Source organism: Brassica oleracea, chromosome C3, assembly GCF_000695525.1.
Source record: "Brassica oleracea var. oleracea cultivar TO1000 chromosome C3, BOL, whole genome shotgun sequence".
In the NCBI taxonomy this organism is placed as follows: domain Eukaryota; kingdom Viridiplantae; phylum Streptophyta; class Magnoliopsida; order Brassicales; family Brassicaceae; genus Brassica; species Brassica oleracea.
The window spans coordinates 27,090,206-27,117,688 of record NC_027750.1 but is presented as its reverse complement, the minus strand read 5'-3'; the positions used below and the strand labels follow the sequence as shown (position 1 = coordinate 27,117,688).

General features: G+C 35.2%; 2 protein-coding genes and 1 long non-coding RNA gene across 5 annotated transcripts; 2 read left to right on the top strand and 1 right to left on the bottom strand.

Annotated features, from left to right (window-relative positions):
- The first annotated feature begins 364 nt into the window (after positions 1-364).
- LOC106333495 (cell wall / vacuolar inhibitor of fructosidase 1-like) lies at positions 365-1,045 on the top strand. The gene has a single exon (XM_013771935.1). It carries the CDS (start codon positions 445-447, stop codon positions 994-996), a length of 552 nt encoding a protein of 183 aa, XP_013627389.1. The 5' UTR covers positions 365-444; the 3' UTR covers positions 997-1,045.
- Positions 1,046-1,636: 591 nt separating this feature from the next.
- On the bottom strand, positions 1,637-3,684 carry LOC106329127. Of its 3 annotated transcripts, none has more exons than XM_013767721.1 (4): positions 3,390-3,684; positions 2,226-2,868; positions 1,992-2,133; positions 1,637-1,901 (listed from the first exon to the last, which is right to left on the bottom strand). In XM_013767721.1, exons 2-4 carry the CDS (start codon positions 2,671-2,673, stop codon positions 1,841-1,843), a joined length of 651 nt encoding a protein of 216 aa, XP_013623175.1. In that variant the 5' UTR covers positions 2,674-2,868; positions 3,390-3,684; the 3' UTR covers positions 1,637-1,840. The 3 variants fall into 3 exon arrangements, with proteins under 3 accessions (XP_013623175.1, XP_013623176.1, XP_013623177.1); XM_013767722.1 differs by having other exon boundaries at positions 3,413-3,684; XM_013767723.1 differs by lacking the exon at positions 3,390-3,684 and adding an exon at positions 2,960-3,302.
- Positions 3,685-22,353: 18,669 nt separating this feature from the next.
- LOC106332943 lies at positions 22,354-23,794 on the top strand. Its single transcript, XR_001268239.1, has 2 exons — positions 22,354-22,605; positions 23,233-23,794. It is a non-coding gene; the product is annotated as an uncharacterized LOC106332943 (long non-coding RNA).
- Positions 23,795-27,483: the final 3,689 nt, after the last annotated feature.

Here is a 27,483-nt window from a genome sequence, read left to right as displayed (position 1 = left end):
CTTTTTTTGGCCAACAACCACCGCATATCCATGTGTACGTATATGAAAATTAAATATTGATCAGTCAATATACGTATACCATACCAATACTCACAACAAAGTTTATACTCAACAAAGTTTGTCACGGGTGAAGTTGTAAGAGCAACAACATAGACCTAATAATCACTAGTAAGCAAATCTATCTAAGCTTCATATAGATATAAAACGAGTCATATGTGACATTGTGATGACACGTAAAAAGCATTCGTCTTGGTTACTAAAAGAAAAACTAAGAGTTGTAAGCTTTTAACATTTACTAATATGTATATAACAAATTTAAATAGCAACTATATAAGTCTAGAAACATAGGTAGCTAGTAGCACCCACAACACACAAGTATTAACTTTAAAGTTATTACACATCAATATTTTTCTCACTTTCTTTTCAAATTCACCATCGCCGACGATGAAGAAATCCTCCGCCGTCACATCACAACCGTCTCTATACCTCTTTCTCCTTCTGTTCCTACCGTTGCAAGTTCATTCCTCCGACGACCTAATAGACACAGTCTGCAAAGAGACGCCGTTTTGCGACCTCTGCGAAGCCTCTCTCCGCCCTCTCACTCCCTCACCTTCCGATCCCAAATCTCTAGCCTCCGCAATGGCCAACGTTGTGCTCGGTAACATGACCGAAAACTTAGGTTATATCCAATCGCTGATCAGACATTCTAAAGATCCAGCGGCGGAGCGAGCGCTGGCTCAGTGCGCTGAACTGTACCGGCCGGTGGTCCGGTTCAACATTCCTCAGGCGATCGAGGCAATGCAGCGAGGGGAGTTTGGATTCGCGACGTATGTTCTCGGTGACGCCGAGAAGCAGACTGATTCTTGCCAGAAACGGATCAATAGTACCATGGCCGACGATGAAAGCTCGGTGGCTCTTACGGCTAGGAACCAGCTGGTTAAGAATCTTTGCGACGTGGCCGTTTCTGTGATTAAATCTCTAATGAACAGTCGTTAAGAATCTTTGTTTCTTTCCCAAGTAATAAAATATATATTTGTAAATTATTGACACGAACAATTTTTACCATAATTAAGTAATTCACTATAGAAATTGTATGTTTCTGTTAAGCATTATTCTTACATTTTTTTTATTTAATTAGTTGGGGAGTATATATGGTCACTAAAACTATCAACAAAAAAAAACTAGGAGTTGGGGTTTTAATATCGGGACCACGAAGCATCCGAAGACAGCAACGCAACAGAAATAATAGACGTTTGATATATACACACACGCGAAATCACATGTTCAATTAATTTCGCACAGCATTAAAAGTGGTCTCTATGCTTAGTGGGAGTGTCTAGATACAGCCACATGGATTCTGTTTCCAAATATATGTTATTTAAATAAATGATTTCAAATTTCAACTGCAAGCATCAGTAGCATGTGATTTCAAATCTATATTATTAAAAAACTATACCAATAATGATGATTTCATATTTTTTACGTTTTGATCTCATTAAAGTTTGAATACTGCATACTTCGTTACACCCGTTAAAAACACACAAGAATCTACTACTAATAAGATCCTAATTTGTATTATGGTTCTATAGTAGGCACATGTAAAAAGGTACACACATTTAAATAACACAATAGTAAATTTATTATTTGTAACTTCTCTTATTTTTACTTCAAGAAGAATATTACAAAACTATAGTTATTGTTTCATAGCCGCAGAGAAAGCAGCCGCTTTTGCCCAAAAACTTTATCGGTACGAGTGTACGGTTCACCGACAATGTAAACCGATAAATGGTTTGATCAACCAGTGATGAACCTGTCCAGGTCTATTCATTTGGTTTACGCTTCATTGTGAAACTCTATTCATCTTCTTTCCATTCTCCAAACCGGAAACCGGTTTTAGTAAACTGCCAGCACAAAATATATGATTAGAGATTATTTCAGACGAAAGAAAATATGATTGCTCTTCTTAAACAGACAAAGAAACAACAACATACTTTGGTAATCTCCTTGCTAAAACCGGACCGGTATAACTTCCACCCGGTTCACTCGCGGACGGGTTTCCCGCATACTGAACCGACACAAAACCACCATTGGCTTTCCCGGTGCTGGAGCTATCGGCTGCTCTTGGCGAAAATCCTGAATATTTCAGAAAAAAACAAATGTAAGATTGATTGAAATTAACTATAGCAAAACGCAAACGCAGTCGCAAGATTAAAATCAAAGCACACCTTGGATAACGAGGACGAAGAAGAAAATAGCGGTGAGAATCGAGGCCAAGACATTGCCTAGAGAAGAAGCAGCAGACTCAGTTTTGGCCGCTCTCGATTTCTTCAAAGCTCTCAAACGCTCGACCCTCGCGCGTTTCAGCATCGCCAGTTCAGCGATCTCCCTTATCAGTTTCATATCCGCTGCGTCCAGCGACGGTCCACGCGGCGGTCGAGGAGGCTTCGACGCCGATTTCTTGCGTTTCTCCTTCCCCCATCCCGGTTTACTGATCGCACATTGAACCGGACTTACATCAGTTTCTAACAAACCGACAGTTTCGTCTCCGGTTTTTACCGGTTTATTATCTGGAGACATCGGTAACAGTGGCTTCTCCGGAGACTTCGTATAAACATTGTCGCAATCAACGATTCCTTTCTCAAGATCAACATCGAAATCGAGACTCATCCCCATGAACTCACCAGATTAAGACCAGAATCGAAGTTCTGAAAACAATCTCTTAGTTCTTGAATCTGTAATCAAGAACAAGATCTGTCCCCAGTTGAGAGGAAAGGACACAAACGCATACGCTTGTGCCGCCTTTAATAGCCAAAGCTAATAAAAAATTGAATTACAGCTAACGCCTTGTCCCCAGAAATAACCAAAAATCTGCAATAATAAAATCACAAACTTTAATTTTCATTAATCGATAAAGGAAATACTTTAATGCTTAATCATAATGCATAATATGGATAATTACCGAATCAAAAATCACATGGTATAGATAGAAAAAAGTCAAAAACATTAAAAGTAGAGACTAGATTAGAGGATTAAAGAGACAGAAAGTGTTTGAATTTGGTTTATGTTTTTATTCAGATGCTGTCAAAAGTAGGTAACTTTATAGTGCATTGATTCAAATTAAATGTTTTATGAAAATATATACTTAAACACAGCTGTGTTTTTGCTTTTTTCCGATGCCGTGACTTAGGGGGGAATACATTTAAATTAATAAAAAGGAATTAAATAATTTTCACTGAATTTATTACGAACCCAGAAATTAACTCAGAATTACTGAGTGATGAGTATATGAATGATGGATGAAAAAAAGGAAAACCAAAAAAAGAACTTTAAAATGTGAACGAAACTGGTGTGAATGAAATAGAAAAAATATTTGAAACTTGTTTTTGTACCTTGAAATGAAAGAGAAGGAGACCTAGATCCGATAGTGACGAGATGAGCTGAGAGACCGAGGAGAAAATGGCGGATTACTTGTCCCACTTCAGACCGATTCGTCGAAGTTTCCAAAAATATTTTCTTCAGGAGGAGAAGGAGAGATCGAGATATATAGATGGTATTATTGTGAGATATTCTGGATTTTAACAACGAAATAAAAATTAATAATCTGCTAGTTTTAAAATTAAGATAAAAGGACAGCAGATTTGAATTTGAAAACAGATATAGAAGTGTATTGTGTTCGGACATGTGTTGGTTGATGTCCTAAATATAGCTGAGATTACGCATGTGAGCTTTTCTCCAGCAGGGAAGCTTCACGTCACCGACGCACCGAGATGGGCCAAATATTATTTTATTCCTGTTTGATCCCTTTATTTTTCTATTTCTTATGAGCTTGCACCCGTAAAATATATTGTTGCCCTTTCAACTAATTATTTTCTTGTTTTTTACAGAAATTACCAATGTTCTAAAAATCGCTAGGCGGTAACTAGGCGCTTTATAGAAGACTAGCGATTAGGCGGATTATTCGGAGAGCATTAGCAAATTATTGATTTATTTTATATATTTTATATATTTATGTGACATATTTTAGTTTTAAAGTTTAATTATAAAATTATTGTGATGAATTATCAAAATTAGATATACAAAACAGAAGAAAGTAGACAAATTTGTAGATTTGTAATAATATTATTGCTTAACTTAACATATATAGACAATTTTAGATCGATTTTAACCAATTTTAATCGATTTAGAACCGTTTAAACCAATTTGAATCATATAAATCGGTATAAATCGGATTTTAAGAAAATCGTTTCGGATAGGAACGAGTTGCTGCCTAGGCGGGGGCCTAGGCGCCGCCTAGACCGATTTTTAGAACCTTGGAAATTACATAAGCTTCTACAAATATTGTTCTTTCCTACAAATATTTTGTTTCGAGGGTGCTTTTGTTTTTACATAAATACAAAATTCAATTTTGTAATTTTTGTATGAAATTACAAGAAACTCAAGACGAAGACAGAATCGGGTAGGCAGAGACAAATATGGCGACATACATTGTCCTTAATTGAATAAACTTGGGCCCAATTTGATTACTATAAATCTATCTGTCCCAGTTTACAAATATCTGAAAATGATGACTTCAACGAGAACCGCTATGGAATAAAGAGATTAGGTCCGTTAACTAACAAAACCTTTTCAATTAACCTCCAATATCTTGATTACTAAGAAGTAAGAACCATGCCTAAAGAGAAGCTCGTCAACGTCTTCTTTGTCTTATCGCGTCAAATTCGTCAACAACCTCGTTTTGTTTACACTTTTTAATTATTCTTCTCATTTAAAAACTCATAAGTCAAGTTAAATCCTAGTCAACATTTTCACATTATAGTATACTATGAAACAACCTTGCGCGTGTGAAGAATAAACGTAAATTGTTTAATTTAAATGTTGGACTTATAAAATTGTGTTAATTTTTTAGTTATTTAATATAAAATGTTTTAACATAGTTTTAGTAGATTAATAACTTGTGTAATTGAAAACTTATATAATAAATAAGTGGTAAATATATAATGCGTACATAAAAAAGAAAATATTATTATATGTGTTTGAAAATTAAACAGTTCTAGTGTAGCATTGTAAAATTAAGAAACGTAATCATCCATAAATATTTTTTCTGATCTCTTTTTTTTTCTTTACAAGAAATAATGACTTTACTTCCTTCTGCATGGACAACACTTGCATTTATAACAGGCTGCTAAATACAAATGATGTATTTATTAAAAAAAAACATTTTTTGTATTTTATTTACTTTGTTTTTTATAATTAGAAACCAAAGAAAGAGTATAACAATTGTTAGTCAAAATGTATTGTACCTCTTCAATATTAATTGGGTTTCTTGTTGATTCATGTGACTGTTAATCTTGTTGAAGTTGAGTTATAAACTTATAATTAAAAGAGGTGACTTTAACATTGAATTTGAAAACTTTTCCAATTTGTTCTGATAAGAAAGAGGTAATTGTGTTATCACATGAATCAGTATATGATTGCTCCTGCATTTTTGTTAATTTCAAACATTAGTATTTATTTATACATTATAGTGTAATAATATTTATAAGTAGTGCCCTTACGTAATTTAATCAAGTCTGTTGGATATTTACCCGTAATCCTTGTCATTTCTTTATTGAATGTGGTTAATAATGCAGTATTTGAATTATTTTCGACAATAGCCTATGTTTTATAGCTATTATAAATTACCATTTTATTATTAATCTGTTTATTATCTAAGTTTAAAAAATCTTTAGTACTCTTAGTTACTTTAAGATACCAACAATATCCATGTTTGTGCATTTTTGCAAATAAACTTTCCACCCACTTTTTGATATATTTTTGCACATCGATGACAAGATATGTAATTTCATCCATTTATTGAACTAATTTCCTTATTTTTTTTTCAATGGTAAACTCTTTCTCCTGACAATAAATGGAGTACATCATACTTTTTAATAATTATGAATATTTTTATGTTTTTAAAACTCATATGTGAGTTTTATTAGAATAAATAATTGAGATACCTCAAACAAATATCTAGAAATGAAATTCATTATTTATGTTATTTTGACAATGTTGTTAAGTGTGTTGATTACATTGTTTTCCAACTTCACTTGTGTTGTAGGTGTTCTGGGTAGTCCACAAATTAATTAATTGGTTATACATATACAATAATATCTAGCCAATTAATTAATATGTTTGAATTCAATCTATATGCATTGGTTACTTTGAAGGATTGAATAGTACCCAAGCGATCATCTCTATATATTTTTGAGGCTGACATTGTGTTTAAATAAAGATATCACATTTTCCATGTTTAAAACCATAATTTTATTTATTGTTTAAAATTTTAATTTCTATCTAAATTAAGTATGATGATACATTACAAAACCTGAAAATGTTTTGGGATTGCCACTTGTTATTATTAGAGTTACACTTTTTGCTTCTTTATATTTTATTTGTTTAGGTATCTACCACATTGTCTCATATAGTAATATACACTTTGCTTTCCCTATTTTTTAGTAAACAATATTAAAAACGTTTAAACTTAGTGATATTATAAAACAGTAAGTATAAAAAGAAGCGTAAATATTATTAAAACGAGATTTTGAAATGTAGTAATAAAGTTAATATTAGGTTATTTAAATTTGATGCAGTAGTTTTGCAAAATATTTTATTATGTTTTTTTGTCAAACTTAAATCAAATTCTAAGTTATGAGAAGAGGTTAAATCTCAAAAATTTGATATTTTAATATTTTACTAATAAATTATTTTTCTGACCGATGTAACTATGAACTTACCCTTCGAATTGAAGATCTAGATTTATTCTTCTTTGTCCACTACTTGTATCTTTTGTGTTCAGCCTTTCTTCAATGATAACACCAATAGTATCTGTAATTAACTTAATTATTTAATACACATTATCTACATTAATAAGTTTTGTTTTTATTAATTTTTGTATTAAAATCATATGATTAATTTTTGTCTACAATTTCCATAAGCTGATCATAATCGCGGAACCTAAATTTCTCACAATTTATTAATACACCATATTGTTCAATTTGAGATATTGTTGAATCATTCAACCAAATAATAAAAGGATGTTCTGAAATTTTATAATGATCTCCAGCCCTCCATACTCACAATCATTGCATATATATATATTTTACATTCTAAAGGTTCCTGAGAAAATTGATAAACGTATCAGTTATAAATTGATCCCACAATAGTAGATTCCTAGATTATAAAAATTTTGAAGTTATTTATTGTATTAAAAGTAATTCAATTAAAATATTGAAAACATTAACTTTTCATCCAGTAGTAAGAAATTAAGACTTATAACCTCATTACCAATTTTAGGATTTCTTACTTCCCACATTGTCTTATTACTCTTTCTATAATTCCTTGTTCTCCACGTTTCATCTTGATATTTTCTAGTAATTTGTAGGTAGGAAGTTTGATTCCTTCCTATCCATGTTGTTGTTGTTTGTGAATTAGTGATCTCTTTTTCTCTACTTTTTTTTTAACGCTGGATAATTATGCTATTACAACTATAAGAAATATTACAGACGATTCTACAGTAGACAATTCTATCTGCCGTATGAGGATTCACGTCTGATTGCATCACCTAAGCCGCCCTATGGGATCCATGCTTAACGGTACTCCTTGTGTCATGATGTAGATCTCTTGTAAGCATTTCTCCTTTAATTAGCATAATTCCGCCTTCTTCGGGAATTAAAACTCGTACCTCTTGGTGTAGAAGCATTAATGAACCCATGGTCAAACCATTGGGGTGTAAAAAGAGTTTTCTTTGAACTTTAATTCGCATAATTCCACCTTCTTCGGGAATTGAAACTCGGACCTCTTGGTGTAGAAGCATTAATGAACCCATGGTCAAACCACTGGGGTGTAAAAAGAGTTTTCTTTGAACTTTAATTCGCATAATGCTTCTTCTTTAATTCGCATAATTCCGCCTTCTCCGGGAATTGAAACTCAGACCTCTTGGTGTAGAAGCATTAATGAATCCCTAGTCAAACCACTGGGGTGTAAAAAGAGTTTTCTTTGAACTTTAATTTGCATAATCCCTTTTTCTCTACTTATAGTGTAAAAAGAGTCTTGAACAATTGTGTCTGTTAGTTTTGAAAAGTTGTGTTGTATTTTTAATGGTAACTTTTCATTTTCTTTGAACTTTAATTTGCATAATCCCTTTTTCTCTACTTATAGTGTAAAAAGAGTCTTGAACAATTGTGTCTGTTAGTTTTGAAAAGTTGTGTTGTATTTTTAATGGTAACTTTTCATTTTCTTTGAACTTTTTAGTTATTTCAAATACATGGACTACGTACATTAGTATGATGAAATACAAAAGAAAAAAAACTAATATCTAGTGTTACCAAATGTCTTTCAACGCGAAAACGCACCTTTCACATTTGTTTTGAAAGTTATAATAATTTAAAATAACAGATAAAAAAAGTTTTTTCATCATAAAAAGGTAACTTATTTATTATTAAGCGTCCATCCAAACGGATATAGTGATTATATTATCAATAGTAAAGGAAAATGATGAGAATGCACATCTGTTAAAATTAGAAGCACTGACACGTCTTTTCATTTTTTTATCAGTTATATTTTAAGATATTTATATATGTCTATATATTTAGACCAAGTATATATATAATTATATATTCATGATTTTAAGGTTATAATAACTTAAAATAAAATATCCTCACTTCTTATTTATGCAATAGGGAAAGTTTAATCCTTTTAAGGTGTTTACTAATTTATCTTCAATAGAAAAAAAAAAAGAATGAAAAAGCACATCTGCTTAAATTAGAAGTAGAGTCGTCACAACTTTTCAGTTCTTCATCAGTTATATTTTAATATGTTTATACATGTACATAGATGTTTTTATTCTAAATAAGAAGACGTAGTAAAAAAATATTTATTAATTTTTTTGGTAAGTAATAATGTTGTAAAAAGTTTTATTCTTATACAATTTAATTATTTTTTACAAAGGTTACCATGGAAAGGAAAACCAAATAGGATTTTGTTAACTAATCCATTTCATATTTAAATTTAAAAAAAAGTCATTGTTATGCTGGTAAAAATTAATTGTCAAGAGAATAAACAAATATGGGCAAAAATCTATGTCTATCCCTTCCAATTTTCTTTTTATTTTATTTTATTTTTGTAGACTTTATTACTCTTCTTCTACTTTTTCTTTTCGTGCAAATTATTTTCATCTATGATTTTATATGGTTTATTTGTGATCAAACGGTTTGGTAGTTTCACAAATAAAATGAAATAAATCTCAGACTACCATGGAGACTTCCATATAAAATGAAATAAATCTCAGACTGGACTAACTCTACTTTTTTAAATAATACTTGCAATCTTATTTTATTTGATACTAACGTTCTAGCGACTAACAACAAGGTCACTTGCGATATTTATTATCCAACTTTATATTTTGGTTGGACACTAAAATCATCTTGTTTATCACGTTGCGAGAATGGGTTGTGTCTCGTTGGACACTCTACTTCCCACTCTTCATCTCTTGGCTTTGATGCAATTAAAGGACGAGCCACCATTGTCGTCACCAGACACAACTACAGGAGGAAGCAGCCGTGCCATCAAAAGCCAACGAAATGGTTCCGAATGATGAAGACGTGGAGGAGACAATACCAACATCAAATTCTCTTACAATGAGACTTGCATATAAAATGAGATAAATCTCAGACTGGACTAACTCTACTTTTTTAAATAAGACTTGCAATCTTATTTTATTTGATACTAACGTTCTAGCGACAACAATAGCAAGGTATGTAAAACTTGTAATACTTACTCTACTTCTTTAAAAACAACAAAACCCAGTGATAAATGTCACCGTAAACATATCAACACTTCAATAATGACTCTGAGACTTTAAAGGAAGGAGAAGAAGAAAGACTAGTGACGTTAAATTTTTTTTTTCTGTTTGTTCCCTTTAATCAACCGTTATAGAATCTATTTTTAAACATCAATTATTAAGTGTACAATAAGATACCAAATGAATACGGAATGACATACCTTGACAGATACCAAAAAAATAAGAAAAGGAGATAGAAGATGGTTACTAAAACAACCAAGTATGTTTTTTATAAATTTCTGCTCTAAAAATTTCATTATATAGATTATGAAAAGCTACATCGAGGACTAATCTAGAAGCAATGTGTTGTTTGAGATGGAAACATTTCAGATTTTTGTTTTTTAATTTAAATTGTGAAAAATATGTTTGTTAAGGGATGCGTTGTTTAAATAGATAATGAAAAAGTATGTTTTCTAAAAGATGTATTGCTTAAATATATAATTGTTTTAAGGAAGAGTTGTCAAACATAATATTTTGATGACATCAGCAAAAGTGTTTATGGCTTTTAGATCACAAAAATAAAAAAAATTTGACCATTGGATTGAACTTTTTTTTTTCTATAAAAAAAGATGATGTCAGCAAGTACAGAATTTGGGTTTGCTATTAGACCATCTCCAACCCACCTTTATTTTTATCTCTATATTTTTCTCTAAAATAGAGAAACTCTATTATAGAAGTGAAAATACTTCAATGTATGCATCTATAATAGAGTTCTTTTATTTATAGATGAAAATATAGAGATATGTTATTTTCACCTCTAAATATAGAGGCAAAAAATAATTTTTCTCTATATTTTCTTCTAAAATAGAGGAACTCTATTATAAAGACATATATTTGAGTATTTTCACCTCTATAATGGAGATCTCTATTTTAAAGAAAATTATAGAGGTGTACATCGGAGATGTTCTTGTATATAGATATGTTGTCTATGGGTCTGAATTTTGTACATGTGATGCTTTTATGTTGTTAGTATTCCATTCCACTAGCAATGCTACAGAATCACTAGGGAGATCCAGTAAGACGGTAACGAATAGTGAAATATAGGAAACTAAAAAAAAAAAATTTATATATATATAGGAAACTTCAGTTTCATTTATCACAACGAAGCTAAGAACATCTGCAATCGGAGTCCTTGAGTTAGAGTTCTTAAGAAAAAAATAATTAAATAATCAGTGGATCCCACCAAAAGTTAAAGATTCAATCTTTAAAATTTTTAAATAAGGACTCTTTCTTAGTGAATCATTGCACTATTTGCGGGTCCTCACGACATGTTACGATCCGCGATTGGTTGATATATTTTTTTTTTATCTGAAAAAAAAAATAATAATACTTAAAAAAATAAAATACATTTTTTCTAAAGATTCTTTTTCGGATAATACAATTGCGGGTGCTCTAATAATTCTAGAGAAATCATAAGGCATGGAGGTGTCTGATTGGTAGGGAGCTCTTCACATCTCACTGACAGACAACATTTAATTTAATCGGTCCATTTTCGAAATAATACCGTGGCCCCATGAAACTGACTTGTTTACACATACGCACCTTAGTATATGAATACCACGTTTATTATCGCAACAGATAGATAAATTTGGTATATTTGTCTTCTTCTTTTATTCTCAACGGATCACTATAGTTCACTCATCATTTAGTAGAAAACAATAAAAAGCTAGTAACAGTCTACTTTTTTTGTCGTCTTGCTAGTAACAGTCTACTTATGTCTAGAGATGCACCATCGTTAACGTTCTCATACCTTCCATTATTGTAGGTAGCTATGTACGTTCAACGTCCTGTATAAATCTCTGTAAATGAGAAATATTATCACATCTAGATAGAGCGAAATATGTTTTGAATGTGCACAAATAAATCTTAAAATCTGTATAAAATTCTATAACGAGGATTGTTAATCCAGAATTTTTGGGGAAACTGTGGAAAGAGACACACGTGGGGATGTTTTTTTTTTTTGACGAAGACCAGACCAGTCATATTCTGTCTGCCATGCCGCACCGACAAATCCTTGAAAGTTTAGGGCCTATAAATGTCCCAACTATAAACTTAATTGGGTTGACAAGCCCGTTTAATACATCAAAGTTGCAACTCATCAAGTCCACTTTTATTTATTTTATAATTTTTTCCTCTTGCACCATTTTTAGTTTGTGCCTCATACATATTACTTTTTTATTTTCTTTGGATAAATGGTTTGTGCATGTTATTCTCTGCGGGAACCAAGCAAATTTTCTTTATGTCGTTCCAACGTATTTCATAGAATGAGTAGTAGAAATATGTATATAAATCATTAGAATTGTATACAGTGCATGGGAATGTGCATGTTTATTTATTTAATTTTTTTTTTTTTGGTAAAAATGTTAAGTTTATTACCATTTTCATTATAGACAGAATTTACAAAGATCACAAGAAGTAGATTTGCAGAAAAATTAAATCTAAACACAACAACAAAGAACGGAGATTGAAAAAACGGAGGAGACCCCAACCACGCACAACATCGAATACATAGCATTGCCTTGACTGAAGGGAGAGGAAGCAAAGTTGCCTAATGTAGCTGTTGAATGAAGCAGGCCGCTTTAAGCCCAGGAGCACGAACCCGGTAGATTGGCCCCATACCCGGTGTCCGCCTCAGAAGATGAGCGGCCAAGTCATCCAAACCTCCAAACCGGGAAGGCCACCACACACAGACATCGCCGCCGAGTCGAGAGAGAACCTACGCATTTATTGGGGGAGAAAGAGACAACACGATGCCACCGCTCTACACCAAACCGCCGGGAAACGGAAACCACAAAGAGACGCGGATGCAGTGTTGTGGTTCGCCACGCGCCGCTCTACACCAAACCGCTGGGAAACGAAAACCACAAAGAGACGCGGATGCAGTCTTGTGGTTCGCCACGCGCCGCCACAGAAACCCACCCCGCTCAAGCGACAACTCCGAGGGACGAGAGCTCCTCACACGCACCCACCGGTGAGAACCAACAGCGGGATCCCCTAGCCGAGGAAGACAGAGCGCCACGCGCTGCCACATTCAGGCCGGAACCCTAGATCTGCGAAAAACTAAGGGAGGCTGACGGGAGCTGAGCAAGCGAGAGAGAAGGAGCGACGCCGATCCCAAGCACACACCTCTCCACCACTTTGGTACCGCCAGCTCCACAGAAGCTACCGCAGCAACAGATCTGAAAGCACCAACCTCCCACGAAGCCGACTCTACCGGCAAACCCTTGCCTAAATCGTCGCCACCACACCAAAGCCCATAGCACCAAAGCTTCTTCTCACAGATCTATCGCGAGTAGAAGAGGAGAAAGAAGCAGCGAAACGAGATCCAGAGTAGATAGCAAAGACCGATTAGAAAGCAGAGAAACAGCAGAGAAACAGGAAGGAGAACACCGGAGATTCCCCGACACCGGCCAAAGGCACCGCCGGCGTCGGAGAAAAGAAGCGAAAACTAGATCTGAGCTTTGAACTTAGAGAGAAGGTGGAGAGAAAGTTAAAGAGAGAGAACCACTCCTGCACAACCACCATGTTTATTTATTTTTGCTAAAATTTGATGCATTATATTAAAAAGTGGCAAGAGTTATTTTACAAAAAACTCTGGTTAGAGCAAAACATTAACCCCCTGTTAAAAGTCTGATGAGCTAAGAAGTGATGAACCCATGCCCAGTCTGAGTGCTGAAGATAGCTTTAAAAGGTTTAATGAGAATGTCTTGAAGGTAATAGAGAAAACCCATCCGTTAATGAAAAAAAGCATGAGGAGGCCCAATCGCAGGCTGAGGAATAACGAAGAACTAGACGGAAACTCCAAAGGTCGATGATATCCAAATATGCAGACGACAAGGGGTGATGATCAGAGAGTTTGCGGGGACACAGTAGTCCTTATTTAGACTTTAGAGACAGCCAAAACTGCATCATATTACTAGAGAAAGCGGTATTGACGTCCCGGAAGGATGAGATTCTGTTTTTGATTGTGGAGTTGATTGAAGACAGAATCGATGTAGACTGTCTGAAGATATTGCGGTGGAGCCTGTTGTTCCTTTCTCTCCAGAGTTCATAGATTGATGCTTGCCAAGCCAGGATCGTGAGATAACGACGTTCAATGCCTCCAGAATGGTTGCATAAAGCAAGAAGAGAGTCAGTCCAGGAGTTGGAAGATAGAGATAGATTCAGCTTCCTTGCAAGAGTACCCCAAACCGAGTAGGTGTTGTAAACTGATTTTAGAACTCAAACAAGAGAGAATGGCTGAATCGTTCTTTTCTCTTGTTGACTTCAAAGGAAAGTACAAGGTTTTAAATAGAAAAACTTCAGATAGACTTAAACGTAAAAGACTCAACAAACTCAAACGATATCCCTAAGAAACAGGAATACTTATTCAACGAGAAACAAACGTAACTACCACGCAACTAAGTCCTTGATACTCTGAGACAGCGTAAGACTCGGTCTTTAGTCTTCAGTCCCTCCCCTAAACCGGAACCACTCCACTCCAGTTTACTCCACCTTAGGTCCAACTCCCATCAACCCTCGAAGCTTCTCGAACACGTCCAACTTAACTGGTTTCGTCATTATGTCTGACAATTGTTCTTGAGTAGAACAGTACTCCATGCTGATCACTTCATCACTGACAAGATCACGAAGGAAATGGTACCTAACACTGATGTGCTTGCTCCTTCCATGTAGCACCGGGTTTCTTGACAGTTTAATGGCAGAGCTATTATCACAGAACAGAGTTGTACCTTTCTCTTGATTGAATCCAATGTCTTCAAGCACATTTCTCAGCCACACAGCTTGGCACGCCCCATATGCAGCAGCTACATACTCTGCTTCAGTTGTGGAGAGTGTGACGATGGCTTGCTTCTTAGACGCCCAAGACACAGCACCTTCTCCGTACATAAACGTGTAGCCTGAAGTGCTCTTTCTATCATCTTCATCACCCGCGTAATCACTGTCTACATATCCAACCAAACTTGCTTCTCCACCTCTCTTGTACTGAATGCCAAAACCATTGGTTCCTTTTACGTACCTTAGAATTCTCTTTGCTGCCGCCAAGTGTAGAGCACCAGGATTCTCCATGTATCTACTCACAAGATTGACAGAGTAGATCAAGTCAGGCCTTGTTGCAGTGAGATACTTGAGACTTCCTACCAGCTGCTTGAATGAGGTCGCATCAACACTGGTTCCATCTCCATCTTTGGTGAGTCTGTTACCAGGAACCATTGGATTCCTCACTGAATTACATTCCTCCATCCCATACTTCTTGAGTGTATCCATCGCATACTTCTTTTGGTTTATGAAGATTCCTCTTTCATCTTGTATGACTTCTACGCCCAAAAAGAACTTCATTCTCCCAAGATCAGTCATAGCAAACTCTTTCTCCATGGATTTTCTGAACTTCTCTAGTAGCACTTCAGAGTTACTCGTGTAGATTAAGTCGTCTACATACAGACTTAGGATCAACACGCCTTCCTTCTTTGTTTTTACAAACAGTGTATGCTCACAGTAGCACTTTTTGAACCCTTCCTTGACAAAGTAGCCTTCAATCCTACTATACCAAGCCCTAGGTGCTTGTCTCAGTCCATACATAGCCTTCCTCAACTTATACACCTTACCACCTTCTTCTCTAGATTCAAAGCCCTTGGGTTGCTCAACATACACATCTTCACTTAGTTCCCCATGTAAGAAGGCACTCTTCACATCTAGCTGTAGGACAAACCATCCTCTTTGTGCAGCCAAACTGAGTATCAACCTTATTGTATCCCACCTTGCAACTGGTGAAAATACCTCATGGAAGTCAACACGTTGTGTCTGATGAAACCCTTTGGCAACCAGTCTTGCCTTGAACTTGTCGATGTCTCATTTTTCATTGAATTTTGTCTTGAAAATCCACTTCACACCAATCACTTTTGTACCCTCAGGTAAGTCTACCAGCTCCCACGTATTGTTCTCCTCTATAGAACTGATCTCAGCCTCCATAGCATTCCTCCATGTCTCGTGTAGTATTGCTTCTTCAAACGTTTCTGGATCTCCTCCTGCCACAAACATTGCCATAAGCTCATCTCCTTCTTCTTCTATTATCATACTGAGACCTTCACACACATAGTCCTTCATCCACACCGGCTTTTGAACACTTCTTCCTGCTATGTTTCCGTTTACAGTAGCTTGAGCTTCCCCCATTTGAGGATCAATCTCTTCAGCAGTTCCAGAGTCAATCACTACTTCTCTCTGTTCTCCAACGTTGTCTACTTCTTCTTCTGAACCTCTCTGATCTTCTTCTGCAACGTCTCTGTCTGCAACTTCATTCACTTGTTTCTCATCACTCGTATCCTCCAGGAGTACACTGTCTTCGCTTCTCTCTTCCCATGGCCACGCCTTTGCTTCATCAAACTGCACATCCTTGCTGATGATGATCCTTTTTGAGACTGGGTCATAAAAGCGGTAACCTTTTGACTCTTTGCTAACACCAAATAACACGCACTTGATGCTCTTTTCTTCTAGCTTGGTTCTTCTCTCATCAGGAATTAGAGCATACGCCACACAGCCAAAGACGCGAAGGTGCTCTACTGAAAGCTTGTGCTTGCACCATTTTTCAGAAGGTGTTACTTCGCCTAGTATTGCAGGTTGACTGAGGTTGAGTATGTGAACAGCATACTGTGTAGCCTCTGTCCAAAACTTGAGTGGCACGTTCATCCCAAGCATCATGCACCTAACCATATTCATTAGGCTTCTGTTCTTTCTCTCGGCAACACTGTTTTGCTGCGGCGTATAGGCTGTTGTGAGCTGCCTCTTAATGCCATTTTCTACACAGAAGTCTTGAAATGCCTTGGAGTTAAACTCCCCTCCTCTATCAGTTCTCAGACAGACCAGGAGCTCACCAACTTCTCTTTCCGCAGCTACCTTAAACTCCTTGAATACCTTTAGTGCTTCTGATTTTTCTACCAAGAAAAACGTCCAACACTTCCTACTGAAGTCATCAATGAAGTTTATGATGTACCTTTTCCCACTCTCAGAGGTTGGTGAGATTGGACCGCAGATGTCACTGTGAATTAGCTCCAGACACTTGCTTGACCTCCACACGCTCCGTTTTGGTATGTTTGCTTGGTTCTGCTTCCCCTTCATGCAGACTTCACATACAGCTCCACTGTTGTTGAGTTTAGGCAAGCCATTGACCATCTCCTTCTCCGCAAGAGTCACCAGGCTGTTGTGATTTAAGTGTCCAAACCTTCTGTGCCACTTCTCGTCTACAGCTTCCTCCGGACAGTGCACTTGATTTGCCTCTAAGCCATCCCTTGATTCTCTCATGGTAGCTGAGATGATGAACATTCTGTTTTTGGACATAGTTAAGTGTATGATCAGTCTTCTCTGCAATTTATGCCAGATCTTACACTCGTTGTCTTCAATGACAATCTTCAGTCCCTTTTGTTGTAATTGCCCCACGCTCAAGAGATTGTTTCTCAGCCCTGGTACGAAGTAGACTGATGAGATGACTTGTATGATACCATCAATCTCAAGTCGCAAATTCCCCTTCCCTTCAACTTGCATTCTTCTATCATCTCCAAGTTTAACTTGCTGCCTGAAGTTGCCATTGAAATCAACAAACCATTCCTTATTCCCACAGATGTGTTTTGAACAACCTGAGTCCAAGTACCACACTTGCTCCGTCACCTTATCCACTTGGGCCATCAGCAACACATCTTCTTCCATTTCAGCATAGTTGGCCGTCCTTTCCCACATGGGACATTCATTTTTGAAGTGACCAAATTTATGGCACTTGTAGCACTCCACACTACTCTTATCAAAGCTTGATCCACCTCTACCTCCTTTGCCTCCTCTGTATCCTCCTCTTCCTCTGGCTTGAGAATATCCACCACGAGCTCTACCACCTTCCATTTTTAGAACTCGTTCCTCAGTATCATGTTTGCTGAGATTATGTTCGTGCACCAACAACGAACTCTGCAACTCGTCTACAGACAACATTTTAATGTCTTTGGATTCTTCTATTGCGCACACGACATAAGTGAACTTCTCCACCAGAGTTCTCAGAATCTTCTCCACAATCTTATCATCCTGCATGTTCTCTCCTAAGTTCCTCATGTCGTTTGCCACCATCATCACACATGAGAAGTATTCAGTGATAGAATCACCTTCCTTCATCTCTAGCACTTCAAAGTTCCTCCGAAGTCTCTGAAGTTGTGCGCTTTGAACCCTCTTGTTTCCTTGATACTTCGTTTTCATAGATTCCCAAATATCCTTGGAACTCTCCTTCTTCACAATCGTCTTTAAGATGTTTTTGTCGATCGAAGCGAATAGATAGTTCTTCACCTTCAGGTCTTTGAGTTTCTGCTCCGCAATCTCGGTCCTCTGAACCCCCGTCAGGATCACGTTTCTCTCTGGTTGTGTTACTCCGTTCTCAATTAGCTCCCACCACTCTTTTGTCCTCAACAGATTTTCCATGAGCATAGCCCAATGCTCATAGTCACCATCAAACTTTGGAATGCTCATCGATCTATCCTTATCACTCATTTTGACACTCTTTTATTTCTCTCAAGAGCTGTAACAGATTAGATTACAGGCTCTGATACCACTTATTGTAAACTGATTTTAGAACTCAAACAAGAGAGAATGGCTGAATCGTTCTTTTCTCTTACTGACTTCAAAGGAAAGTACAAGGTTTTAAATAGAAAAACTTCAGCTAGACTTAAACTTAAAAGACTCAACAAACTCAAACGATATCCCTAAGAAACAGGAATACTTATTCAAAAAGAAACAAATGTAACTACCACGCAACTAAGTCCTTGATACTCTGAGACAGCGTAAGACTCGGTCTTTATTCTTCGGTAGGAATAATCACAGCAGAAGAAAAGATGGCCACGCGACTCAGGTTCTATATTACAGAAGAGACAACCTGCATCAGTTTGGAGACCCCAAGCTAGCAGTCTGTTCCTTGTGGGACAGCGATCAAGAACAAACAGCCAGGTGAGAGTTTTGTATTTTGGGATTCCTCTCTTTTGCCAAACAATATTTTTCCAAGGCACTGAGGTTGAGGCTCTCTTATGAGATTGTAAATGTGAATGTGCATGTTTATTACCAATGCATGCCTATGTGATGTGACGACAAAAAACGATCACTTCATTGTTATACGTTTCTAATCCGTAACCTCCGTTACCACATCCACCTCCACGGCTCCACCGCCTCGGCGGCCGCCTCCACCCCCCCCCACCACCACCGTTTCAAGACCCACAAGTTGTTAATGTGATTCCATATTCTCATGACTTGGCCATTCAATTTGAACTCTTATATGGTTACTTCAAATTTAACCATGTTTTGGACTTTGCTTTCCTTTACTCACTTTGTTCTTAACGTACTCGGTTGGGACTAACGAATATATTGTTTGATATTATGAGTTGGTAGATCAATGATGACTTTAACGCATTGTAAAAAGACTGTCCGAGCAATGGCTTCCCATCTGAAAAGAGTAACTATCTTTCTACCGCTTTATGAGTTATGCAAGATAACTCATGAAGTTTTTACGTATCACTATGTTTCGTTCAGAAAATGCATTTGTTTTTCATCAGCTGACAACATCAAGAAAGTTATTCTTAAGAGAGAGTTTTGCCACAACATATATGGTCTAAGTTAATTTAGAATCATCCTGGTATCTAGTTATTGGATCACAAATTAAAGACTCAAAGAGTTTAAAACTTTCTGAGATTAGTTTGGTACTTGGTAGTTCAATCACTGTTTGAAAATCGTATATATATACAAGGATATGATCGTACAACTTACTTATAATGATAAAAGACGTAATAGCTGATAAGATAATCATCTACTATAAAATGTACATATTGGTATAATGCTAATTAGGAAAACAATGATTTTCACAACTAATTAAAATTACGATTTCTTTAACAGTATAAAAGTATTAATCAAAATAATATTTACAAAATATCTTGTCTTGTTAATTACCATTTACCTGAGTATCTTGGTTCTATAGTTAAACTTCCGATTGACTTTCTTAGGGGTTCGAAAGCTTTAAAACAATAATATTGAGCGATCACTCACCCTTACCAATTGGACATCTTGATCGGTGGAGGATTTTTTTTTTTTCTGGTCCCGTGGAGCCTCATGAAATAGTGTCCTGTCTTATCTTTATACGCAAGAAGGTCAATACAATTTTTTTTTTTATGATCCTAGTATCCAAACAACTTACGGAGTCTGACTAGCGCCTAATAGCACCGCCGCCTAAAGCATTCTGGAGAACCGCCGATTTCACCCCATGTTAATTGATGGTGGCCACACGCGGAATTAATAATCTTGCATTAGAAATCCATGGCCTGGACCAATACAAATCTTATTGACAAAGATCCAACTCAAAGTCTTACAAAAATGTACTTTAAAATAGAAAACAGTTGAAATAAAGCTATCAAATCTTCAACTGAAATTAACATAAAACAATTTTCGTATAACTTTTATATTTAGCACATCATCATTAAGTTTGACACGGCATATATGGATATATTATTTCAACATTTCCGATTTGATTCGTTTGACAATATACTTCATTGTACTGAAATAGTTTTAGTTATTAATCTGGATATATATCAAGACGGATTTTGATTGTGTACTTTACTATACACTTAATAATTGATCGAATTTAAACTTGAGGGATCAAGTTACATGAGTCACTTTGGTGATGGCCAAAAATCGAGTGATCATCTAACTCAAAGTCCAAAATTAAAAATAGGTTCTTGGACCAATCTGTAACGCAAATTGGGTGATGGATTTGCTACTCTTTCCTTATAACAAGAATCTGCGTTGCGCAAGTTGATTTGTTTTTTCCCCCATTCCCTCCCCCATCCCCTATGATTAGGGGTTTGGCAGTTGCCAACTGTTGAATTTGTCACCATATCTTTTTTCTTCATCTTTCCTAGTTAACTATACGTAGAAGGCTCGATCTCTTGACAAATCATTTTAAAGATCAACATTTTCTATATTTTTTACGAAAATGGTTTTACTTCTAGTACTAACTCCAAAAAATAATCAACTAATTGCTTTAGCTGTTGTTATCATAAACTATATAGTTTTTTATGCTAAAGTTATGTTAATAAAATCAGTAGTTATTGTTATTTTTTAATCTTGTCTCAAAAAAACTTACACAAACCAAAAACTGATCAATTAAAAAGCCATTACATTCGATATCTATGCTTATCGACAATTATCGTACAATTATTTTTTCGTTGAAATATTATGGAAGACACAAGTTACGTTGTTTTATCAAATTTAATTTTTTAAAAATATTTGTTCGGATTGTAGAGGGTAAAAAAATGCCAAAGTTGACACTCAAAGCTTCGCTATACCCGACTAATCCTCCATTGATGTTCAAGAAAGTAAAAATGATATTCCTTCAAAAATTTCAAAGATATTCTTGGATAAGTTATATAACTAATGTCTGGAAAAAAAAAAAAAAAAAAAAAAAATCTGGAAAAATAATAATATAGAGTAGATTTGTGTACTACAGGTGAAACTATCTCTTTAGAATTCACGCTTAAACCTCTTTAAAAAAAAAGAAAAAAAGAAGAAGATAACATGAGAAATTCTTGGGTTCACCCCCTAGGTTGAACCTAGAGGTTCACCAACCAATAGTGTTTAAGTATTTGATATTTGATATCTTTTAAAAAAGGAAATAAAATTGAATATTCAAATTAGATTATATTTTAAAAATAAAATAATAAAAATACATAAAAATAGTTACAAAAAATAAATAAATTAGTATTGTTAAATCTTCAGCAAAATACTAAACCCTATACCCTAAATCCTAAACCCTAAACCCTAAACGTTAAACCTTAAACTTTGGATAAACTTTAAACCGTTGGAAAATCTTAAACCCTAAATCATACATTAAAAACTAAATTTTACTAACACTAAACTCTAAATCCTAATCACTAAACCCTAAACCCTTGGGTAAACCCTAAACCCTTGGGTAAACTCTGAACCCTTGGATAAATCATAAACTCTACCAAGGGTTTAGGATTTAGTGATTAGGGTTTAGGGTTTAGTGTTATTAAGATTTAGTTTTTAATGTATGATTTAGGGTTTAAAATTTTCCAATGGTTTACAGTTTATCCAAGATTTAAGGTTTATAATTTAGGGTTTGGAGTTGAGAATTTAGGGTATAGGATTTAGTATTTTGCTAAAAGTTTAACAATATTTATTTATTTATTTTTTGCAACTATTTTTATGTATTTTTATTGTTTTATTTTAAAAATATAATCTTATTTGGAAATTCAATTTTGTTTCCTTTTTTAAAAGATATCAAATATCAAATACTCAAATATTATTGGTTGGTGAATCTAAAGGTTCACCCTAGGGGGTGAACCGAAGAATTTTTCAGATAACATCAAAGTAAATAGGAGTGGGAGATCTATGAAACTTTTTCTATAAATAGAGCTGCAAGGGATCGGAAGATACATCCACATCAAAACCAATAACAACACACAAAAAATGTATTTTCTCTCTATACTCTCTACTCTCTACTCTTTAATATCCTAACATGGCAATGCTCATCAAGAACAAAAACATAACCTTCTCACTGGTCTTGATATGTCTAATTGTGGTGTCTCCAGTGGCTAAGGCTCAACTTGATGGGCTTCTTGGCAGGGATCCTAAAATCGTCAGTATACAAGGGCGTATGACGTGCTCTATCGATGGTAATCCGATTTCCACTCCTCCAGATGGTAGGTCTGCTCTCTTTTGAGCAATCATGCAAAACAAGCCAAACAAAATTTGCGAAGCTTCTGCAAACCATAGCTGGTTCTGTTGTAGATTATGTGATAGTTATAGTCGTATAAATGATACAGTATAACCTCTTTAAATTAATACTCTATAAATTAATATACACTAAAATCACTATAAAATAATATAATTTTATAGTCTCAAATTGAGTTTTTTGTTCAATTAGTATATCAATAAATCAATATATCTATAAATTAATAAAAAAAATATAGTTTTGGTGTAGTCCCAACATTATTAACTTATAGAGGTTTCATTGTATATCACACACAGACCAAGAATTTTTTTAATCTGTATTTAGTTATTCACCAATTGATATTAGTAAAATCAGGTAAAACATGTTTGTGAAATCAACAGTATTTTGAAGCAATATTTTTGTGAATACGTAGAATTCTAGATCGAATGTAGTATATATGTTCAATACTATTTGTTGCACACTCAAAATTTTAGAGTCAAGTGAATAAAGTACGGACCATTTAATATAATATTCACAAAATAGTTAATTTGTGAGTATAATATTGAAATTCGTATACAATATAATTGCTGATATATTGCTGCAAACAAACAAACAGGTTCTCCCGTTAATAAACAGGGCCGTTATGCTTCAGTGTGGTGGAAAAAATGTTGCAACTACGAATACGGACGTTGGTGGAGGATTCTCGTTTCCTTCCAAACACAGTGTCTACGATCCCGCTTTCAGAAGTCATCTACGACGGTTGTAGCGCCATGGCATGACCCCTCTCTCTACATGCAACCCCAGCCCCCCTACCAACAGAGTCGTCATGGTACGTGTAGGTCCCATCGTAATCGTCGTTTCCAACGAAAATAACATGGAGGTATTCAGAGAACTGGTCACCCCTCTCGTTGTCACCCTCTCCCGCTGATTTCATACTAATTAAGTATCCCTTCTCTTGGTTTGGTTACTGTGTTTCCGTTCTGTTGTTTTATGTTTTGTGTTTTGTGTCATGACCATTAACGTTTGCTTGCGTATGCATGTATCCATGAATAAGGTCTACATAATAAGGTGTATGTCTCTATGTTCAAAGTACTGTGGTCGTAACTTCTGTACCAGGTCTTAGTTTTCATGCATAATGCTGCAATGCAATGTAATGAAATGAAGTAATTTACTTTTTATACATAGTCAGCCTGTACATAGTCTTATCGAGATTGGCTTCTATAACGTAACACAGTAACACCTATTGGCAAAAGAAGCGTCCATTACCTGTTTTTAAACCCGACCCGGACACTAAACCGGATGATTTACCGAGTCACTGGGTCGACCGCGGGTGAACCGCAGGTTAATAAATGAATTAATTTTATTATATAATAATATATAGCTATAAATATATAAAAACCAAAGTTTAATATTTTCTAAATGTTTTTAAAACATAAAATAATAGTTTGGATATGTATATATTTTATGTTTAAAAGTAATTAAAAATACTTAATTTTAATTTTTATATTTTTATTTTCATTTGACATACAAAAATATCAAAAAATTGTTTAGACTTTTTAAAAATTTGTGTAACAAATTAAGAGTTATGACATATAAAAAATCAAGATATAATATTCATAAATACTTAAATAAGTGAATATAATCATTCAGTCTTTAAACTTTAAAAAGAAAACAAATATATTTTGAATGAAGAAAATCAAAATAGAGATGAAGATCTTGAAAAGTTGGAACTTGAGATTGAAAATCTTAATGTCTATTATGAATAATAAATAAAACTTCAAATTCAAAATAAACCAAAAATAAAAGATCATTGTAATAAATTGTCAATAACAGAAATAAACTAACATCAAATCACATCAACTAATTTTGGTTCCCTCTACCATTGTTCATTTCATTTTCTTCTGGTGGCATAATGAAATCTTCATCAAAATCTAAAAATCAAAAATATAAAAATTAAAAGGGAAAACCTAACTTTTTTTCGTCAGCACCTAACTTCTTAATTGGAAACTTAGAATATAAAACATTATCTAAAAACTAAAAAAAAAAAAAAGTTATTTATTGGTTCAATCGGTAGTTCAACCGGTATCGGGTTCTGGGTTTTAGTGGGTTTTGGCAGATTTTTGCGGGTTTATAAATATTTGGTTTTTCACAAAACCCAAATCGGATTTTTTCTGGGTCACCGAATTTACCGTTTCAATCGCGGGTCCGGGTCGGGTTTCAAAACACTGCCTTTACCATATCTTTTTTTTTGGCATCTCATTTTATTGAAGGTCCATGAAGAGCTATAAATAAACACAAATTCCCAATATGAAGCATAAAAAGCCCAAACTATAAAAAAAAAACAAAAGGAGAAAAATATATCATGTCCACGTGTAGGGCTGCTACGAAAGTAAAGACACACGGCATACGTAACCTTTTCCTTCCTCCACCGGCCTGAAACCCGACGCTATGATATTCCGATACTGGAAATCGACAGGGACCAAGGCGAATCGGATAACCAATTCCAGATCGGCTGAGCCATAACCGAACCATCGATTCAAAGCATGAATCCAATTGTATCACGAACAGGATACCATCAGATATAGCTTAAATCTATCTATTTCAGCTCAAATCATCTTTAATGATAGAAATAAGCCTGAAGATGAAGAATCCTTAAAACGGGAATAAGGATAAAACTATCTATAATTGATAAACGTAACACAATTGAAAAAAAAACCCAGAGAATCATGGTTAAACTAAAAGAAATTAAATAGAAGAAATAAAGAGACAAAACCGAATATAAATCCTGTTAGAACTAGACAAAATCATCAGAGAGCCACATGATTTGCTAGTGATGGTGTCGACAAACATGGTGCTAAACAAGCCACCAGATTCCAGAATCGAAGCCCGACAACCGGGAGTCATGAGCCGATGAGAATCCAGTGAATCGATGAAGAAACTCATCAACCATCCTGTTGATTCCTTCCGGCAAAAGATGAAGAACTCTCTCTCTCTTTCTGAATTCCATCTCTTTCCTCTAAAAGATTTTTTTATAGATAAGAGGAAAGGAGATAATTTCTTCTCTCTAAAGAGAAGAGAGAGAGCCCCTATGGGGTTTTTACATTTTACCTCCACCATATCCACTAAACAGAAGAGTTTTTCCTTAAAAGTTTAACTAATTACAACTTTAGCCTTAGTTGTAAAGAGAGGCGCGCGAAGGAGGGTCCATACTTGCCTCACGGCATTCTTGTCCAGCCTATTTGATTTGGTAACTGTTATTAAAAGCCCAATAAGATCAGGAGATCCGTTTCTTGAATTTAGGCTTTAACTAAATAGTTTTTGTTTGAATTTGTAGGCCTCCCATTCGGTATACTTAAATTTTTTAAATTTAACATGTTTTGGATTTTGTTTTCCTTTCCCACTCCCTTCTTAACGTTTTTTGGTTGGGTTAACATATAAATTGTTCGATATTATGAGTAGGCAGAACGATGACGACTATAACGAATTAAAAAAGAGTCCGAAAGAGTAATTAACTTGCTCCAACTTTTCGATTCTGCAAGACAACTAATCATGTTCCTAAAATGCATTTGTTTTTCTCCTGAACTGACAACATCAAGAAATTTAGCCTTTTTAAGAGAGTGTTTTGCCACGACATGATGTAAGTTACTTGAGAATCATCCTGATGTCTAGTTATTGGATCTCAAAGATTGAAAGAGTTTACAACTTTTTGAGAACGGTTTAGTAGTTCAATTACAATTCGAAAATTGTATATTACAAGAATATGATCTAACAACTTTTTCTTACACGATCTTACAACTTACTTGCAATGATATAAGAGACATAATACCTAAAAAGATAATCATCTAAATAAGCCACGATTTTCACGATTGATTAAATTTACAAGAGGCCCTGAAGATCGAAAGTAGTTGTTGATATGCCTTGAATCTGGATGTTACATCTAGAAGATAGATGTTACATCACGGACATCATACCGACTCGGTTGCATCAAGAGCGTTGCATCAAGTTATTATGGATGTTACATCTGATCGTGGGCTTGGGCCCATGAGTCCGTATAGTCTAGAGTTTTAGATGCGAGATGCTACTATATATATCTTGTATTCGAAGTAACCTTAAACTTGCAATTTGTAAGCTCAATATCGCCTCTAATAATAAGATCTCTCTTTGCCCGTGGACGTAGCCCTAGGGGTGAACCACGTTAAATATCTGTGTCGTAGTTACATCGCTTTATTCATTTGTTTCTGCATTTGTTCCTTCTCACGTCCGTCACAACAAATTGGTATCAGAGCTCGGGGTTGGTGATTTGGTGAGAAGATGTCTAGAATAAACGCGAAGATCGACAAGTTTGATGGGAGAAATAGCTTCAGTCTTTGGCAGATTAAGATGCAGGCGTGGCAGAAGTTGGAGAGCTTGTACATGACAAAATCTCTAACGAACAAGCTACTTCTGAAGCAACGCCTCTTTGCCTTGCGTATGCAAGAAGGTATTGAGCTTCGCGACCATCTTGAAAAGCTGAATTCGATATTACTGGAGCTGTGTAACATCGATGTTTAGGTGGAGGATAAAGACGCGGCACTAATCCTGTTGGTATCTCTGCCGAACTCCTTCGAGAACTTCGTGCAATCGTTCATTGTTGGCAAAGATACAGTGAAACTGGAAGAAGTTAGGTCGGCGATTCATAGTCGGGAATTGCGCCATAAGGCATCCAGCTCAGAGACATACAATCAAGCATCGGGGTTGTTTGTCAGTGGTGTGAAGGGACATCGGAACAGAAGGACTTCGAAAGATAGGAAGTCGTTTCCAAGAGGTCCTAAAGCATCTGATATTTGCAACTATTGCAAAGAGAAGAGACATTGGAAGTCAGACTGTC